This window comes from Ostrea edulis, chromosome 2 (genome assembly GCF_947568905.1).
Source record: "Ostrea edulis chromosome 2, xbOstEdul1.1, whole genome shotgun sequence".
Lineage (NCBI taxonomy): Eukaryota > Metazoa > Mollusca > Bivalvia > Ostreida > Ostreidae > Ostrea > Ostrea edulis.
This window is the reverse complement of record NC_079165.1, coordinates 103,275,779-103,296,223: the sequence shown is the minus strand read 5'-3', so window position 1 is coordinate 103,296,223 and position 20,445 is coordinate 103,275,779. Positions and strand designations below refer to the sequence as shown.

At 33.4% G+C, this 20,445-nt stretch overlaps 1 protein-coding gene across 3 annotated transcripts in view; it reads left to right on the top strand.

The window, feature by feature from the left end:
- LOC125681459 (alpha-catulin-like) overlaps positions 1 to 20,445 on the top strand; it is a 47,812-nt gene that overhangs the window by 18,585 nt on the left and 8,782 nt on the right. For 2 of the 3 annotated variants that reach the window (XM_048921569.2, XM_048921571.2), the window contains exons 9-13: positions 2,678 to 2,836; positions 6,148 to 6,240; positions 6,761 to 6,946; positions 8,809 to 8,829; positions 18,445 to 18,495. In XM_048921569.2, the coding sequence (XP_048777526.1) occupies positions 2,678 to 2,836; positions 6,148 to 6,240; positions 6,761 to 6,946; positions 8,809 to 8,829; positions 18,445 to 18,495 (510 nt within the window). The remainder of the gene's footprint in view (positions 1 to 2,677; positions 2,837 to 6,147; positions 6,241 to 6,760; positions 6,947 to 8,808; positions 8,830 to 18,444; positions 18,496 to 20,445) is intronic. The other variant, XM_048921570.2, reaches the window with a different exon arrangement.

Genomic DNA, 20,445 nt, shown 5'->3' with positions numbered 1-20,445 from the left:
TCTTGATTAACAAAAATGCTACATAAGCCCATTATGGTCCTTAACACTCGTGTGGCAGAGATGGAGACCGGCCCAGACTAATGAAAGCTGCATTGCCGTGAGTTTAGCTATTTGAATAATTATCGTTTAATGGAACTGGGATGATATATTATTTAAAATATTTGTGGGGTATTAGTTCACATCTAGACGCTATTGTGCCAGTAAGGAAATGAACCGGGATTCAAATTGACTGGCTACCTAACAACGCTATGTCAACGAACGAAATCATCAAAAGCTGTGAGTCATTGGATGGTATGGGGCTTCAATAAATATTTGAAGGTATGTTTGGACACAAGTATTTATAGGAAAATATGTTAGGAATTTTTTAATATTAAATTTATGAGACAACAACACAATACAACTTTTTCTCTTTCTTCCTTTGAAGTTTGTTTCCATCTGGCCGTCACCGACTACTCCCGTATAAGGGAATTTGGGCAGACTTATACATATGGACCAATGAGAGTTTCTGTTGCATTTCGCAATTGTATTACAAACAGATTCAATTGTGTCGTCACACAACGTAATGCTACATCGGCCAAAACTTTTATATTTTTATTAAATAAATTTTCGTGTTTTCTCTGTTCTATTTTTAATGATGAAGCGTGTATTTATATTAAATGCATTATCGTTATCATGAGCATTACCTTCAAGCATACTTCGGCAATTTTGTGCCTTTATCTAACCCACATGTTAATGATATAGCATGTATCATTCAAAACACCCTCTTTGGAGTCGGGCGTGTTAGTTCATAATTGGCGGTGAACTTTAGCCGTAATGTTGGAAGGCTTCACTAATCACCCAAGCTGTTGAACCATTTATTGCGACCTGGGTCTACTCCAAAAAGGTGAACATGGATTAGCGGTCATTAATTATAATTGATGTAGCCGCGGGTGTGAATGTGTGACTTAACGACGCCAGGTATGGTAAGCAGAGCAGAAAAATTGACTGCACTTTGAGATAAACCAGGTGAATTTAGGGCATGGGACCTTGAAAATACTTCGACATAGGCAGAGTATTTGAGACTACCGTGTTTGAAATATCAGAAGTCTATTCTAATCATTTATATAGGGAAAACGGCCGGGACCGGCGGTCGACTTCGACTCAAGCGGGGTATTCGAGATAAACCATATTCGAGATACAGATATTTTACTGTATGTAGGGAAAATCTTTGAAAATCTTCTTCTCAAGAACCACTGGGCCAGGAAATAACAAATTTACATGAAGGCTTCCTGACATTGTACAGTCAGATTCAAGTTTATTCAAATCATGGTCCCCTGGGGTAGGATTGGGCCACAATAGGGGATCAAAGTTTTACTTGCGAATATATAAAGATGGTCTTTAAAACCCCTGTTCTAAAGAACCACTGGACCAGAAAAGTTTATATTTACTTGAAAGCTTCCTGACATAGTGCAGATTCAAGTTTGTTAAAATCATGACTTCCCAGGGTAGGGTGGGGCCACAATAGGGGATCAAAGATTTACATGGGAATATATAGGGAAAATCTTTAAAAATCTTCTTCTCAAGAACCACTAAGCCAGAAAAGTTTATAAAAAATCATGGCCCCTGGGAGTAGAGTGGGGCTATAATAGGGGATGAAAGTTTTACACACAAATATAAAGGGGAAATCTTCAAAAATCTTCTTCTCAAGAACCATTGGGCCGGAGTAGTTTACATTTATATGAAGCTTCCTGACATAGTGCAGATTCAAGTTTAATAACATCACGGCCCCCGGGAGTAGGGTGGGGCCACAATACATACAAATATAAAGGTAAAATCTTTAAAAATCTTCTTCTCAAGAACCACTTGGCCAGAAAAGTTTACATTTACATGAAAGCTTCCCAACAGAGTGCAGATTCAAGTTTGTAAAAATCATGGTCCCCGGGTTAGGTTGGGGCCACAATAGGGATTAAAACTTTACATGCAAATGAGTAGGAAAAATCTTTAAATATGAGCCAAGGTGACTCAGATGAGCGATGTGGCTCATGGGCCTCATGTTACTTTATTTTATTCTCAGTGTTTTAGGGCTGTGTATTGCTTTAAAAGAATTGATACAATATTACATTGAATGATACACAAAGATATTAATCAGGAGCATAATCCAAACACTTTATTAGAAAAATAAGATACATATTTTTTTTTTTGGTCCCAGTGAAGTTACCTCTCTTTGCTCTTGTCCTTCATCATATTACCTCGCACTCTTTTCTTCCATTAATAACTCAGACAGATTAGTTATTGTTAATTTGATTATGTTATTTTGTGTAAACCTCCCTCACTTCACACCACATGCTCCACATATTTTACAAGTGCACCAATACAAATGTTTGCTTTATACAAAGGCTTGCTTAACCTGGGAAAGTATTCACAGTATTCTGAAAAGTGCAGAAAGTTGATCATTTGTTGATAAAATATCATTCAAATATATACTAAATAATTCCTTAAAGTAACGAGTAAAATGCTACTAGTTTACACCTACTACATCTCTTCTGCTGCAACTTTTTATTGGCCTGCGCACTGCATCTTCTTTTACATCATAGAATCCCAGAATGCAATATATAATTGGTATCAAAATATCGATATATCAGTTAAGCCCTTAACAGTGTTTGTGTGTTGCTTATGTGTTTTTGTTGACTTTTTCTAGCTCCAAGACACTGCCATGGACCAAGCCTCTGAGCTCTTTAAAGCAAATGAAGACCATGAGATTCTGAAGCATTTAAAAGCAGCCGGAAGCAGTGGAGACCAACAGAGGGTCACAGAAATGACTATCAAGTTTGAGGAACACATGCAACAGCTAGAGGAGGTATAGAATGTTTACTGTTAGTTATTGTTTTACCCTTGCAATGCATTTTGAGAGGGGATATAGTAACAGGAGTGTGTGTGTGTGTGTGTGTGTGAGTGTGTGTGTAACACTGAACTTGTAGACACTCTGCAGGCCACATTTTTTGCTCAGTTGAATTACTTCACGTCATTGACCTTTATTAACCCTATTGATGTTAGGGTCAAGGTTACTATGGGACTTCATAGAAAAATTTTTACTAATGGCCTACATTGCCAGGGGATGCCCCAGTTTACGGAGCTCTTGTTGTTACTCAATGTTTGCATATATACTACATCTTGTGAGGAATATGATTTATTTTATTAGGGCCCTCCAGTAGGTAGGAGCCCCTATAGTGATCAACCCATGCATCCATGCATGTGTGTTGCCATGGGTCTGTGCATTGACAGTTTTCCAGACTTATTATGGCTATCCCAACAGCTGTTCTTGAGAAGATTTTAAAATGGCCCCACCCTATTTTTGCATTTTCGTGATTATCTCCCCTTTGAAGGGGACATGGCCCTTTATTTCAACAAACTTGCATCTTCTTTACCCAAGGATGATTTATACCAAGTTTCACTGAAATTAGCCCAGTGAATCTGGAGATGGTGATAAAAATGTGAAAGGTTTATGGACAGACTCCAGACAATAGGTTAAGAAAGCCTAAATTCAAACTTCACTTGTAACCCATTGATACAAGTTCATATACAAGTTTTCAATTCAACCATTGGGCCAAAAAAGTTTACATTTACATGAAAGCTTCTTGACATAGTGCAGATTCAAGTTTGTAAAAATCATGGCCTCAGGGGGTAGGTTGGGGCCACAATAGGGATCAAAGTTTTATTTGCAATATATAGGAAAAAATCTTTGAATATGGGCCAAGGTGACCCAGGTGAGCGTTGGGCCTATGGGCCTCTTGTGTTCATTACTAAAGTTTCTCACTTTATGACCTTGACCTTGTAGTTGGACCTACTTTTAAGAAAATCCAACCTATTAAATATCTCCTTAAATACATGTATTTAAGGTAGGGCATTCATATTTTGTAGATTGATTTCTTATGACAAATTCCATTTCATACCATGATGTATAACCCTTTGGCCTTGATCTTCTCCAGAATAGCAAGGTTTTGTCAGTCATTTTGGTGCGGAGGCATACCCATGTTGTTTGAATTCAACTTCGGTTATGTCGTGACCCCTTGGGTTAAGATGGGACCACAATGTGGGGTCGCAATTTTTCATGGGAATAAAGATTGAAATAAAATTTAAAAAATCTCAATAGCTGAACATCAGCAGGGCCAAGATGACTCAGGTGAGCAATGTGTCCCATGGGCCTCTTGTTTTTAAAGCAACATTTTCAATTTAAAAAATAATATCCTAGTAGATGACCATTTGATTAGACAACTTCTGGTTTGATCTGAGGAAGTATGTTTTATCCATTATATAGTGTGTCCTGTGTGTGTGTGTGTGGGGGGGGGGGGGGGGGGGGGGTATTAGTCCTGAAAGGACAGTTGTAATTAATATTAGCACCACTTGCAGTACATGTATATCATACATGTATAGCAGTGTAGATATTATCAAAGAAATGGCTTTTGAGAAAACTTGTATTTGTAGATCTTTTGGAATGCCTCTAAATAGGAGCAATGTAATTTTTGTGTCTCGTGATGATTATACATCCATTCCACTTAGGCCAGAGTTTTTTTATTTTCTGTTTAACGGGAATTTTTCCAAAAATATTGAGTTGAGGGGGCGAAATAAAATTTTTAAAAAAAGCTAAAAATATGTTGAGTCGAGACAATAAAAAAAATAAAATTCACAAAAAGAGGTTTTTGTTTTTTTTTTAATAAAATGATAAAAATGAAAATCAATCACACAGTAAAATTTTGTTTATCATTTATTTGGATTCATTGTCCATGGTATTGTCAGAAGTGATGACAAGTTTTCAATATTTTTCCTTAGGTCACTAGAAATAACCTGAAAATAAATTGATATACATGTAAATAATAAGAGTATTTTTATAATGTATTACAAATAAAACACATATTCATTAGTGTGTCTGTTTGATTTTGTAAATACCTGTGGAATTTTCTTATGTTGCACTTTAAGATCACGGTACCCACACATCTCTTTGAAGAGTTTGGGCATTTGGAGGCCTCTTTTCTGGAATTTCTCATGGTGTGGATCTAGGTACCACAGTGCCTGAGTTATTGTAGAAACTATGTGGTTGCCTACACCACTTACTTGGTGGCTGGTAAACCCAATGCTGTGATTCTTTAGTATTGAGATAACATCATTGTACAACCTATCCCTTGAAGTGGTTTCTTTTCTACAACAAGATATGGAACATTCTGTCAAGACCTGATTTTTTTTATCCACAATTTCAAATACATATTGAAAATAAATTTCTAGTGAAATATATGTACCTTTGTGCAGGATAATGTACATAACTTCTGCTTGCTGACATCAAAACATCAAAAATGTTCTTTTCTTGGGGAGTTTTGTTATTGTTAGTGTCCTGGTCCAGTTTAATTACCCATGCTGACAAAGATTTGTATCTAAAATATTGTTCAATCAACATAAATTTCTGGGACATCTGTTTAACAGCTCGGAATGTAATATCCATTCTTTTAAGCTTTATACTTCAGCTGATGAACGAATATTAACTTTTCTACAGATTTGAAAATTATCATCGAGATGAGTAAATTACAGCAAATTACTGTTAAACATCGTCCTCTTATAATATAAAGTTTACTAAAGACTACTGAAAGACTTACCCGAAATCTTTTAAGACATTAACAGGTGTCTTTGGTTCGAGGTCTGTACCCTCACTTTCGATTCTTGATATCTGAAGAGCTGTTCCGTCGGATTCTTCCAGTAGATCTGATATTACGTGACCCACACTGTCGCTTAGTTTTGCCTTGACAATTTTGCTTCGGCAAATGGATGAATCGATGCATTTAATTTCGATCTTAATGTACATGTGGCCCTCCATTCTCGCGCAAGTGTCAATGCTAGTTACACAGTCGCCATCAGTAAGATGCTTGTAAATGATTTGACGAAGTTTCCCAATAGACAAGCGTTCACATAATTTATAATAAAAAATGATGTACAACGATCCCGATTTTATTTCGAAACATCGATAAACAGCACAGTCGGCGGGAATTTCAAAAATAAAAGTGAGTTTGGTCTCTTTTATTTTTTTTCGGTATTTTCATAAAATTGGGTCGGCGCTTCCCGTTAAACAGAAAATAAAAAAACTCTGGCCTTAATATTGTTGAATGTATATTCTATATTTAATAGGTCTGCAAGTTATTTCATCATATAGCAACAAATGAACAGCTGGTTATTGCAGCAGAACACAATGAGTTTGTGCTGAAGAACTTGGGGCCACTTGTAAGTATTGGAGATCTAGAATTTTTATTCGTACCTGCTTAGTAATTGCTGTGTGTAATGAATTTATCTTTTGTTATCTGTCTGGTTGTCGTACACTTGTTTCTAGATTATTTTCCTCTCAGAAAAAAATTCATGTACTTTGAATTTTAGATTACTCGAAAAATTGGATGTAGGTTTTCCAAGGTCATAAAAGGTTGAATTAACAACAGCAAACCTTAAAAGTGGGTCTCCAGACGATATCTTTCATATGCAGATCTATTAAATCAGTGTCTTCATGATTGGCACACATGATTTTGGAAATAAAATTGAGAATAGTGGTAAATTTCAAGGTCACAGTGTTAGTGTTGAAATGCTAATTTTTAATTTAGATTAATGGATGAGGCAGAGATACTGCTTTCAGCTGGCAAATTTGTTTTAAGTTTGAAGTGGATGACATTCATTTTGCAATTTGATGTCAGTACATCATAATCATGCTTGGACAGTAAGAAAAAAAAATCTGTGCTTTTGGCTTTGCTTTTAGACTCTCATGTCCGCCCAGTCCCTATCTCAATACCCTAACAGTAAGATTGCCCAGGAGAATCTGGACATGTTTGCTGATTCTTGGGAGACACAGATTAATGACCTATCCATCATGGTCAAGGAGATCAATGATGTATGTCAAGGAAGGGGAGAGAAACCTGTATACCTGTCACTGCCCAGGCCTGGGGTAAGAACTTTCTTGTTTTGTGATAAGAAGCTTTATATCAATTGGTCTTTGTATTATTATTAACAGACAGTGATGCAGGCTATGGATTTCCTCATAGGAATTTTATGTCTTTAGTATAAAATGTTCTTTACTCATTTAAAAGGCTAGTATTCAAGAAAACTTGATCTTTTCTGTATATTAACACAACATACAATATAACTTATGGGTTTTTTAAAATTTTAATGATAGGTGTTGAGATGATAAATATGCACTGTAGATGTAGTTATTTCCACGTGGTAAAAATTCAAGTCCACAGTTACAGGAAATCCGCAGAATTTATACCAGTGTACTTTGAATTTATTAATTTTTTCATAGAAAAAGTTATATTTACAAGTAGCGTATTGATGATTAATCAGGCACAGTGAATTTTATTGTCATATTAATGATAAGTCAAAATAGACACTTGAATTCTCTTTTAATTTCATTTTATTCGATAATACTTTAATCAGAATTCACATTATAATTCTTTACCTGTGTAACGGTCAGCTGGGTCCGATGGCTGGTGGCCAGATATCTCAGTTAATAGATCACTTGATTAGAGATTTAAAGGGTCAGGGTTCGAATCCTGGTCTGGTCTGTTGCATTTTCTCCCTTCCTATTACATTTGGTGCCGTTGACCACCCTTGGACTTGCAGGTGAAAGTCCTGCCAGGGGCAAAAGAATGTGGGTTGTGTCTTCAAGGCTGAAAACAATTTAAGGAGTGAAGAATGTAGCAGTCAACCGGGTTCGATCGCCGGTGGCCAGATAGCTGACTCGAGGATTCTGGGGACCTGGGTTTGAACCTCGGTCTGGTCCATTGCATTTTCTCCCTTTCTGTTACACTTGTATACACAATTTGTGTTTTCTTTGTCATCTGGTCATTTTATGATGACTATCAAACAGTGATCAGTTACCCCAAGCATGTCACACACTTGTATAGTCATTATTTCTTTGGCACTGAACATAAACAATAGACTATACAATGAAAACAATTTACTTTGTATATCAGTTACTGGTAAATAAACGATTTTAACTTCCACATCATTTTCAACATACAGTGTAAGGATATGCAATAGAAACTTCATTTTGTGCATCAATTAAATGGTAAGTACTGGTATACACAATTCCAATTAAGAGATTAAAACATTTAAGGATAATGCTTATCTCTTCACTTATTCAAGCATCCAAAAATGCTCAGGGGTATAATTATAGATTAGTTTTTGGTCTGTCCATCTGTTTGTTTGTCTGTCTGTAAAATCTTTTACACTGTCCATGTCTTTTGATAGGATGGTGATAGGGCTTTCATATTTCATATGTATTTCTTGTTATGAGACCTTTCTTTTGGTACATAAGTTTGTGGCCTTGACCTTGGAGTTTGATATACTTTCGGAAATTTTAACTTACGCCATCACTTAAGAATGGTTCGTGATATGGCTTTCATATTTCACATGTGTATTCCTTGTGACAAGACGTTTCCTTTGGTACCAAAATTACTTTCTTGCCATAAGTGAGCATCAGTGTTTCACAAACACATCTTATTTTTATTTCTAAAAGCAAACTGTGGTTTCATGCCGGCATTCAAATCTGTGGACTTTCTTACCTGCAGATAAAATGGAAATTGTCAATCCATGGAATCTTTACCCTGTGGAAATGAGTACGTCTACAATATATCATATACATGCACTAACATTTGAAAGAAAGTTTGGATATAGATTATACTGTATATTTAAAGATTACAAGTATAAATTCTTATTTGTAAAACTTCATATTTTAGAAAATGTTAAGTATGCATATATTAAATGAAATATGCAATAAACCTTTCTTTTTGGCTTGCTGGATACCAGAATTGTCCACCTGTACCTCTTGTGAGTTCTATGTTAAAGATTTAATGTCTGTGTCAATTTCCACTGTCTGGATGTTTTCTGTTTCACAAAGAAGTGTAACTAGGTGCACATTACTTCACCATTACCATGTCATCACGTGTATAAACTGTGTCATAGTGAAAGTGAGCATCTCAAACATTTATTTATTTATTTTCAAGACATCTCTTGGATGTAGAGTTCTTTTTAGTTAAAATATTTCATTGAACTAGAAGTTCATTTGAATTACGTATCTTTTTGGATACTATTCTTTTCTCCAGTACTGTTAATTTCTAAGCATTATTTCTATAGTGCATTGTTGTCTGTCTTTATAATTAACTCTCTTAGCTCTAGTGTAGCTAGTCACTGGACCTCCTCCTGTGTCCATACTGAACCTGTGCATGTTTAGCATGGCTTATTATGCTAAATAAAATAGCAATGTATGGCCTTGTTTTTACAAGCATCTGGTACTCTTTAACAAGGAAGACAACTCCTATCATTCCTAATACAGTTGGTTTCTAACTTAAATATACAAGTACATGCAATGTTTCTTAGACTTTATATATGGATACAATAGTTACCTTTCAATTAAGTTTACTAATTTGATGATTAATTCTTTAATATCTAATATCCAAATTAACGTTAAAAGATCTGTATGATAAGGGCCTAATACGTGAAATTTCTTGTTATGAAATCTTTGAAAATTGGAAATTATTGTTTTTATCAAACTATAATTTATGAAAGCATGTTGATATTTACAACTGTATTCACACCATTTCATGTAATTTGATGTCAGAAATGAAGCATTTTATTGTCGGCCATTAATTTTTTTCATCGAAAACACCACTTAAAGGACACATCTCATGTTTTCAAAGTATACAATATTACATGCATTTTGTCTTCTTTATGCTTATAGTAATTAATTCTAATAGTTCGTTCGCCGAAATTTTGCGATAATTAACCACAATACAGACTTAAATCTAAGCCCCGATTTCAAAAAGTCAAGTTCATTAGGTAGGTAGTCACGTGGTACAGTGATGTCATATGCGCCCTTCGGATTGTGAAAGTACTGCGAGATATTATTAAAAACTCAACTTTTAGGGGCCTAATTTATTTACCATGTGCAACATTTAAATCGATGTTGACAAATTGTCCGAGTTTTATATGTGTTCGCCACCAGTGCACACATATAACGATGTAAATACCCAAATATAGCGAGTAAAGCGTGTATGAAATCGTCAATATTGTGAGTAAATAATGTTTATATGGGTCGCTGTTTACAAACTGTTTTGGGATGTTATTGCTTTATACATCTGTATGGCACTATTTTTCTAAAATAAACAGTGCAATCATTATTTATTTTTGGATTAGACAAATTATGATACGTTAAATTGTTGACAACTAGGCCCTATGCCAAGCTAATGTCACGCGTGCATTTCGGAAAGAAAGAAAAAGACAACACATACAAATCAATAAAAATATTCAAATTTAAAGTGGTAATCACATTATTTTATTTTGATAAAGCAATCTTATTACTATTTTTGAATTGTGATCTGCATGTCTTTAGGAAGTATGAAGTGGGAGCATGGCGTTATAGCCTACTTACGCACTCATAACGCCTACTTACGCACTCAAGATGCTACGAGTTCAATAAGGAAATAATTTTATAATTCAATTTAAAGTTAGGAAATACAATATTCTATTATTTGTATAATTAAAAGTTCAATTATTTCGTATCTTTAATTTTTTTTCTTGTTTGTAAATCTACCAGTTGGTAGAAGTTACATTGTATCGTTGATATATGTTGTTACAAGGTGAAGGTCAGTTGATCCGAGTGTGTATTGAATTTGAAGAGCAAAACAGAATGTATGCTATAGGCCTACCAGTGCTTATAGCTTCGATATATCCATTTTCTCGCAGTTTATTAGGGTCTCTGTCCAAGCGGTGTTTGAAAAGGTGACTGTGTGTGTTTTTTAAGGTAAAGTTCTTGTTCCAACAAAAACATTATCCACGTCCTTTTTCTCGTACCTTCCTTCGAAAAATTGAAAAATACTCCGTCTAAATCCTTTCTACCAACAACTAGTACACCCTAGTACGGCACAAAACATCTTAATGCATTATTATTTACAAGCCGTTAATGAGATAATTGGTTTATTGTCGATTAAATCTAATCTGTTTATGAAATGGCTAATAGATGTTTTCAAACCCAAGGGCGCATATGACATCACACATAATGGCGTGTAAACCTGCGAACGAAAATATGCATATCGCAAGATTTGAATTTCATCACTTTCAAACTCAAAAACTACGCAAAATATTTCATTTAAAACACATTTAAAATAGTTTTAGGCGTAAAAAGAGTTATTAATTTTGCTGAAAAAATTAAAAAGTTTAGAAACATGCATTGTATCCTTTAAGTTTGAAAACAATGATCACAATGGAGAACATGATTTCTTTTTTATCTATTGACTTGTAAAGATTTAAGAAATTCATATGTTGTAACAATATAAATCATGTTCTTCAATGTAGTCTTTGTTTGCAGAAAGGAAATTTGTACAAAAATGTGCACTTTCACATTAAAAGTGAACAAAAATCTGGGAAGATTGAAACATTTATGATGTCATATATCAGGATCAGCAGCATTTTTCTATGAAAAACTCATATTATAAAACTGTGCATACTGTCTTCATCAAAACATGTCATTTTAGAGGCCGAAGTCATGCCTTTCTCATGTGTAGTCTTTAGCTGAAGAATGGTTTTCAGGACTTGTGATTCCCAACCAGTAAGCCTGGGTCTCAGTCTTTTTGTCCACAGAGGTTGTTTTATACCAGTGACTTTGTGGACTCATTATTCCTTCATTTCAAAATTAGTTAGATAATGATGCATTACGGTACATAATGCAGATGTAAATTGTTACAGGAGAATATCCAGGTTGTGGTGTCCATGTATATCATCTATACTATTGTCTGTACTAAGAGAAGAAATCAATCATCACAGTCAACTAGAAATATATGGATTTTTCATGTACATCATAAAAATATTGAACCAATATCTTCTCTATCCATTACAACTTAAAAACTTCCTTTGCACTTTATTTGAATAATTATAGACAATAATCAACTTTTCCAGGTATTGCCATGGTTTTGTTTAGATTTTATAAAATACCCCAGGTACCTGGGTATTTCTCCAATTTATCAAGCCCAGCAATATGTAGTGAGAAAAAAAAAGGACTCAAGTCCTTCTCATTAAAACTTTCTACGTCTTTCAAATTTCTCAATGATTATAGAATGTACAATGCATTGCTTGATCTTGAGGGGATTACAAGGGTTGTAACACACACACACTTTTGGTTGATTCCCCAATGGCAGGAAGTATATCATCTACGCTGTAGCACTCCCTTCCTGGAAAATTTTCTGGATCTTCATATACATTGATGGGTCTAGGATATCACAATCTAAATGTTGATAATTAAAAAATTAAATCTTTTAGATACAAATTCCATGGATTGAATTTGAGAGTGGGGGGGGGGGGGGGGGGGGGGGGGGGGGGGGGTCGTCAATCATGGTCAGCTGCTGGGGGTAGTTTATGTGTAGGAAGTCCCAAAAGCTTTAAAAGACTGTATTTACATTTAAACTTGGAATGATACGTTGAATGTTATCTCCCAGGGAACAGAACAAACTACTTGTTTAGAATATATTCCAATATGTTCAAATGAATCTGATTTCATTGTATTTATCGATTCTGAACCATGATGGTTTCTATGACTATGAAATTGGTTATATTGATGACAAGAAAGTTTGATGATATTCTGATCTGGAAAATTCAGCAAGAGGAAATTTTGACAAATTCTCTCTCTAAATAATATGAGCTACATGTATCTTTTTTTTTGTTCTCGGTGACAGTCGTTTGATACATTGTATGTGAGATGTACGGTTTTATCTTTTCTCAGTATTTTAACCCAATGTGAAATAAACCTTTCAATGTACAGTTGGCATTTATATTGAAGATATTGCCTCTGGCTGTTGATGAACTGTCAAATAATCATAACACAGTCGCATTCTAGTTTTTTTTAAAGTTTACTTTAGTCATTATTGGCATGTTGTGAAAAAAAAGATTTAACAGAGGAAGTGAATATGCAGACTGACAAGGACAGTTTGTTTGATTTATAAGGTACCCTTATAAATAATTAAAGCTTTAACAATCTAAAGGTGTTGTCTGTTTTGCAATAATTTATCTATGAGGTAATATGGTAAAATTTCCTGAGGCAAGAAACTCTCTGATTAAACTGGGTGGGTAGAAATTATGTCTAATAGGATAAAAGGACAGCACTAAAGGTACATGTACTTGGTAGAATCAAATAAACTCATCTATTTACAAAGGAATATTAGAGAATGAATACATCTACACCAAAGATCCTCATTATAATTGATGGGAATCGAAATGCACTATTGTGTTATGGAACTTCAAAAAATGTAAGTTGTTTTAATGGGTTTACAAAGAGAGAATTGGCAAAATGAAACTCTTGACTAATTGAGTCTATTTGTCAATTTCATCAGGGTTTCCTCCTTGTCAAAACTATTCACTTTTACAAAATTTCAACGTTCTACATGCCTGCATGGAATGCAACAAGTAATTGGTAATACATGTAAATGAAGAAGCAGAACATTTCATTGAGCCATCAATGACTGTCATATTTTGTATTGTCTTAAAAAGTCCTAATTATTGTTTACACAGCCTGACCAGTGTGCATTAGTTTGTTTTATGCATGTAAGTATAGTAAGTATTAAACTAAGTATATATAGAATAGAATAGATTTATTGAAACCAATTTGGGACTCTTGAGCAACGTACATTAGAAGATAGTCAAAATTGATAGCAACAAAAATACAATAAAAACTATAGAAGATTATAGTAGATCTGTAATAAATGCTTAATATAAGACATGTAATTAGTATACGTAAGGTGTTTATTTGTACTAGAGTATTAACACTATTACTCTTATACATTTATTTGGTTCTTTAATGCACTATTTCTTATTTTAAAAATATTCATTAAAAATGGCCTAGTTTGATATAATTAATTCTCATTAGACATAATTCACAGAAATTTTTATTTGTTAAACTATGAAATATTTTTTTTTTATTTTTAGTAATATATTCTCAAAAAAGAAAAAGATAGCATGTCTATCACATTTATATAAGAATCTCATCTTCCACACATAATCCACAGACAATTTTCTTGAATTGTTAAAATATAATTTTTTAAATTATTATTTTCAGTAATAACCTAAAAAAAAAAAGTCATGTCTATCTCATTTATATATAAGAATCTCATCTTCCACACAATTCAAGTCGCAAATTCTACAATTTTTTTCCCCATTTTTTCAATTAAGGATGGTTTTCTGTCCTTCCATGTTTGTAATCTTTTCATATCTTCCACTATCAATTCTCAGATTATGTGTGTTGATTCTAAATTTACATATTATTTTTCTTTGTTCAAAACTTTTAAAAGATAGAAATGTTTCAATTTCAAACCTTCTTTTTATGTAGATATTTATTCAAAATGATATGTAGTGTGTCAACAAGTTGGATCTTTCATTATCTCTTAATATTTACATTACCATTGTCATTGCCTTTAATGTTTTTACAAATTGTAATGATAGCCATTTCCTCATGAATGTGATGCAGTTGTAAACAATGTGTATGAATCTTGATAAATATGGTATATCTATTTCAACGGCTGTGAATTCCGACAGAATTGAAAGTGAAATGTAAATATAAGAAATAGATTTCATTTTTGAAAATATGTGAGAGTATGAATTGTGATACTTCATGTTGGCATGCTCTTTTCATGAAGCGCTAACACGCTTCATGAAGTATGCTGGCATAAAGCATTGCAGTTCATACCCTCGTATATTTTCAAAAATGAAATTTATTTCATATTTCATGCCCTCCATCAATGATCATACACTGGAGTAAATGGTTTATTCTGATTCCATCCTACCAAAATGCATTAATCATTTCATATGTTACAAAGTTTCATTGGTTTATTAGAAAGAGCATCCATTATTTTGTTTTAAATAGCTTAAATTGTGTACTGTATGGTGTTTAGTTTCCACTGCTTTGTGTAAAAAAAGAAATCTTTGTAGACATTATTTTAAGATACACCATGCAAATGATTGTCTGGACATGGAATTTTGTAGGAAATCCAAAAAGGCTACATTGTAGAAAAATATATACACATACTGACAGATTTGATATGTAGTAGAATAAGCAATATCCTCAGTGTGAAAGCCTGTAAATATATTACTCCATCTGTCTATCCATCTGCCATTTTTGTATTTTGTGTACTTGGACTCTGTAGTATATGCTTTGGACTGGAATAGAATTTTTATACAGAAGCTTGCTATTGGCAATTTTTTCCCCTATTTTTCAGTTACAGGACTTTAATTCAATTTCATGTGAGGATTTTTTTCATAATTTGTATTAATTAAGTCAGCATGTTTCGTGCAGTCACCTAAAATTCTAAAGCAATATCTCATAACCAGTAAGGGTAACTGTTCTTTATACGGATGTGTGACAAATTTATGGTTGTTTTGGTGGTTTATATTGAACATTTGCATGAGATCAATTGGAAAAGCAGTAGGAAATTTTCATCAAATTTTAAATTAATTAGATCACCACCCCTGCATTGTAGCACTTTTAGTGATCTGGGCCTGAAAGAGTTTCAAGATATATGGAATAGAATTATTATCAACCCAATGCCTTTAACTGCTGTCTTGCGTTTGGTTGCATATATATACATTGCTTTATAAGAAAGCAATCCTAGAAATTGTTTTTAAAAACGGAACTCTTTACGGTCGTCAGATGACATGTACATAAACACTAAGGATTCCTGCAAACTCACAACCTTTGTTTTGGGCCTCTCCAACAGGCTTGGGCAATAGTGTTTTCCTGAGCCAACTGGAAAGGCCAGGAAAGTTACAGCAGCAGGTAAACAGTGACGAGCTCAGTGCTTTTCTTACTCCCATAATAATTTGATTTTATTTGTTACATTTTATTTCTTTCATTGGTTCATTTGACTTCAACATTCTTTAATCATATTGTATAAATAAAGTTGCCCTTTAGTCCCACTATATGACGTCATAGGAATGACACCATAATGCGTTTGGCTGTTCAGTTTCCATTTTGTTGCTACGGCAATATTGGTCAGCGTCATATAAAATTCATATTTTCTTTAGAATTATTTATAAAATAATATCAAATGTGGTTTACTAAATTAAATGATAAGGAATGAAAGTAATTCTTATTTGTTATATACGCAAATGTTATAAACTGTTTTGTGGTTTATAATGCATAAACTGCCCCAACTTACTTTATATCGTATAAAACAACTAAACATTACTTTTATTCTATAATTTACTGTATATCGTATAAAACAACTAAACATCACTTTTATTTTTCAAATATTTCAGGGTCTGCTAAAAAGGATTAATATCAACAATTCCAGCTATTTATTTCATTCAGATATGATAAAATAAATGTTAACTGACCTAGATGACAGTGTTATTTTGAACATTAACAAAAACAGGGAACAATTCTTCTTAAGATGGAGAACTTGCGAGTCGTTTGTGGATTTATTTCCTTGATTGGCCAATTTTGAACAAAGTACTGTACAATGTCTTTTAAAAATGAGCAAATCCTATCCATTGATGAACTTTGTAACAATAGTCTTAGTTGCAGCATTTCTCCAAATGGCTTTTAAAATGATAATACATTTTTATGTAATAGTGTTATATTCAGAATTAATAGCAGGGTATAAATGACTAAAAATCTGGGTATGAGTTCTCCCAGAGAAAAACTTTGTCATTTCTGTCATAAAAATCTGGGTACGAGTCCTCCCGGAGAAAAAACTTTGCCATTTTATCTGATAAATCTGGGTACGAGTTCTCCTGGAGAAAAACTTCATCATTTTGTCATATAAATCCGGGTAAGAGTTCTCCTCCATGTGCCGGAGAATAGAGGTACGCTATAAAAATACAATGTCGCAGGTTTAAAATTGGTGTTTAATTGCAATAATTATACTAATTATCGTCTCAAGCCAAACAGCAATTCAAATGAAAAAACAAAACAACAAACAAGTATGATCGTTGTATTTACTTTTTTTATTCAATGGAAGGGACATTCATAGTAAATTATGTATAATGTATGAAATTCTCGATTTTTTTCAAGGAAAAATTGTACCCAGATTCCAATACCTAATATGGTATGTAAATTCTTAATGAGATAAACTGGTATCAAAATTTTGATTACTATAGGCCTATAATGACAAACTTTTTCTCCAGAAGAACTCTTACCAGAATTTATATGACAAATAGACATAGTTTTTCTCTAGGAGAATACATTTAATAAACTGATTAATATTTTTTTTCTCTGGGAGAATTCATACCTAAATTTTAATAACAATTTTTTCTTTCTCCAGGAGAACTCATACCCAGATTTTTATGACAGAAATGACAAAGTTTTTCTCTGGGAGAACTTGTACCCAGATTTTTATAATACAATTGACAAGTTTTTTTCTAGGAGAACTTGTACCCAGATATTGATGGGTACGACTTCCCCAGGAGAGCTCGTACACAAATTTCTGGGTACAAGTTCTCCTGCATAGGTACGGGTTCTGTGAGGTAAGTATTTTCTTTTCTTATGAATAGATATATTGGATACATTTTTGTATGGGAAAGGAAAAGGAACTGAATTTTTCATTTTTTGTTAGACACTCTAGTTTAAGGATTCCGAAAGAATGTGAAGAAAGTGTTTGTTTGTTTTGCTGTTTTCTGCCACACTCAACAATTTTTCAGTTATCTGGTGGCACCCAGTTTTTATTGGTGGAAGAGAGAACCCAGATACAATGTACCTGGGAAGAAAGTGGAATAGCATCAGACTGATTGCTATTAATGACCGCTGTGTGATGATTTATTGCATGGATCTTGTTTGATTATGCATCTTTGTACATGATGCCTTTGGCTAATAAGTGCATTTTTTAGACGATAAATTAATTGTTATACTAATCTCAAGAAAAATCAATAGATGTTGTACCATTTAAAAAAAGGGTTCCTGAAAAATACAGGTCTAGCGCTGTAATTGGAAATATCTATTTTTTGCTTTGAATTCAGCTTGACAAAAATATGCAGAAAATTTTGTCACACTAATACATGTGCAAGTTTTCTTTCAAGATAATTCACATCATGAATAAGTGTGATCAAGGATGAAGTTAGACTGTGGACTGTCGTGTTGTGGGGGCATTTCATTTTTCAGTTTATTGATTGACACAGGAACTCTGGAATATGATATTGACTTTATTAATTCTGTATCTCAGTAAGTGTATGCTCATTAGGCCAATACATCATACAGATCTGGTCTGTAATTAGAGATTGACATGCAGGCAGAATATTAATGAGCATAAGAGAGATATCTTAAGAAAGTTAGTTGATCGTGTTATTTTGAATTGTGTATTTACTAATATTTCAATTTCAGAATTTTTCACTATTTTGAAATCTATGGTATTTTGAAATTTGAATATTCGATTAAGATATTCTCATTTGGATAACTTATTTTTTTAACAGAAACATGGGACTAACTTGCGTGGATTACGCCCTGTGAAATTGGATGCTGAGGTAAGTTTAGAGATTTATCATTTTGACAGATCTCAAGTGTTGCAAGCATCCATATATGTGTAAAAAAAAAAAATTTATTTAATCTTTATTATTCTGAGAATTACGTCCTCTTTACATTTGATGACATGTATTCTTGGTTAGCAATATGAGGGAATACATGCATACAGTCTAAGAAACTGTTTGATTATGCACATTTGTAATCAGTAGAGCAGTATTTTCAAATTATGCAACAAAGCATCAAGAATCTCTACAATTAGAGAGGGAAAGAATTTGAGAAATGTATGGAGGGATGAAATATTGATTTCTTGGAAACTGTAGTGGGCATAGTTTCTGGAAAGAGTACTGTTGCCACTTTAGTGAGGTTTCTGGTTGTCTTGTAAAACTGTGTTATCTAAGAATAATCGTGTATTTTTTGAGAAATCAATAGTTTTTATTATGCTAAATGTATACATCTGACATTCTCCTAAAGATGGACAAATGGCAGTGTACAGATGTAGAATGGATATTTGCTTTTTTATGACAGTCTCTCTCATGGGAATATGTAAAGCACAAAGCACTGAAAGTTTTTTAGTGGGTTAAGTGCATTGGAGATACATTGTCTGAAAGAAAATGTTCAACAATTATGAGATGATCCCCCACCCCACCCGGTATGGGTTATAAATAGGAAGTTTTCAATCTGTGTCCATTGGTCTGTTTATCCATCATACTTGCTGCAGGACGTACACCTTGTAGGGGAAGAGTATTAATTGCCATCATCTGTCATATCTGTTTCACAAACCCATTTTTTAGCAGATAGTGATACTGCAAATATGAATAATCAAAATACTGGAATTTATAAAATGTTATCAGGGTATAATGTAGGTGTAGTTTATAATTCATGATGACTTAATATGCACCGGTTCAGTTGACTTGGTCTTAAATATCCAGAAATGGCTGACTAGCTATGTGTAGCTGCTAGAGTCTAATCCTTGCAGGCTCTCCTGGTGGTTATTAATTCCAAATTTGACACAATTAGTTGTGTTATCAGATATGATATATCACATCACACAGAGCTCTAAAATGTCAACCTTAGTACAATATTGGGTAGAGACGCTATGGCCTTCAGATTATATGGTTTTGTAACTTCATTTATCTCCAGGACGGAGGGAGATTATGATGATTGGAATGTTGGTTTTTGTTAATAGTTTTTTAATGGTAGGTTCATAGTTAGAAATTTTGAATGCATATAGTTTTGGGGGCAGAAGAGCTCAAAACAAAGCAGTTTGTTTTGGTATTTAAAATGAGCATACAAATTGATATTTGTGAGGGGAAGTGATCAATTAGAATGTTTGCTGGCAATAGCAAAACTAGAATAATCATTATGACACAAGTATTGAAAATCAATTTATCTGATCACCAAGCAATTAAAATTGACATGTACTTGTACTTTCATTAATTTTCGGGGATTGATGTCCATTGTAGTGTTATCTAGAAATTTTATTATCATATAAAACTAATCAACTAATGAAAGATGTAGATTGTAAAAAATCTTGTATGGAAATGCAAAACTTAAGTAATTATTTTGGTTACTATATAAAGAAGAAAAAAGAAAATTGATTAGTGAAATAAGGAAGGTCAGACACAATATCAAACGATAATTTTCAATAAAAAATCTAATCAATCTAATCATCTGGACAGATAAATGTCTATTGGTAGAAAATATAGCAACGAAATGTCAAGATCAATCCATGTATCTTAGTCCTGTGTAAAAGTAGTAGCTTACGAAGTTACACTCCAAATCAATAAATGAGACGTAAGGGGATAGTGAAGAAATTCTCTGAATGGGAGTGATTGTCAGGAATCTCTTTCTTATCAAGTGCTGCATCATAGTGGTAAGAAGTCGCAGGGTTTTTTATAACGTAATTCCTTCGGAGTTATGTCTCTTAATATGATGGATGGGTTTAGAATATT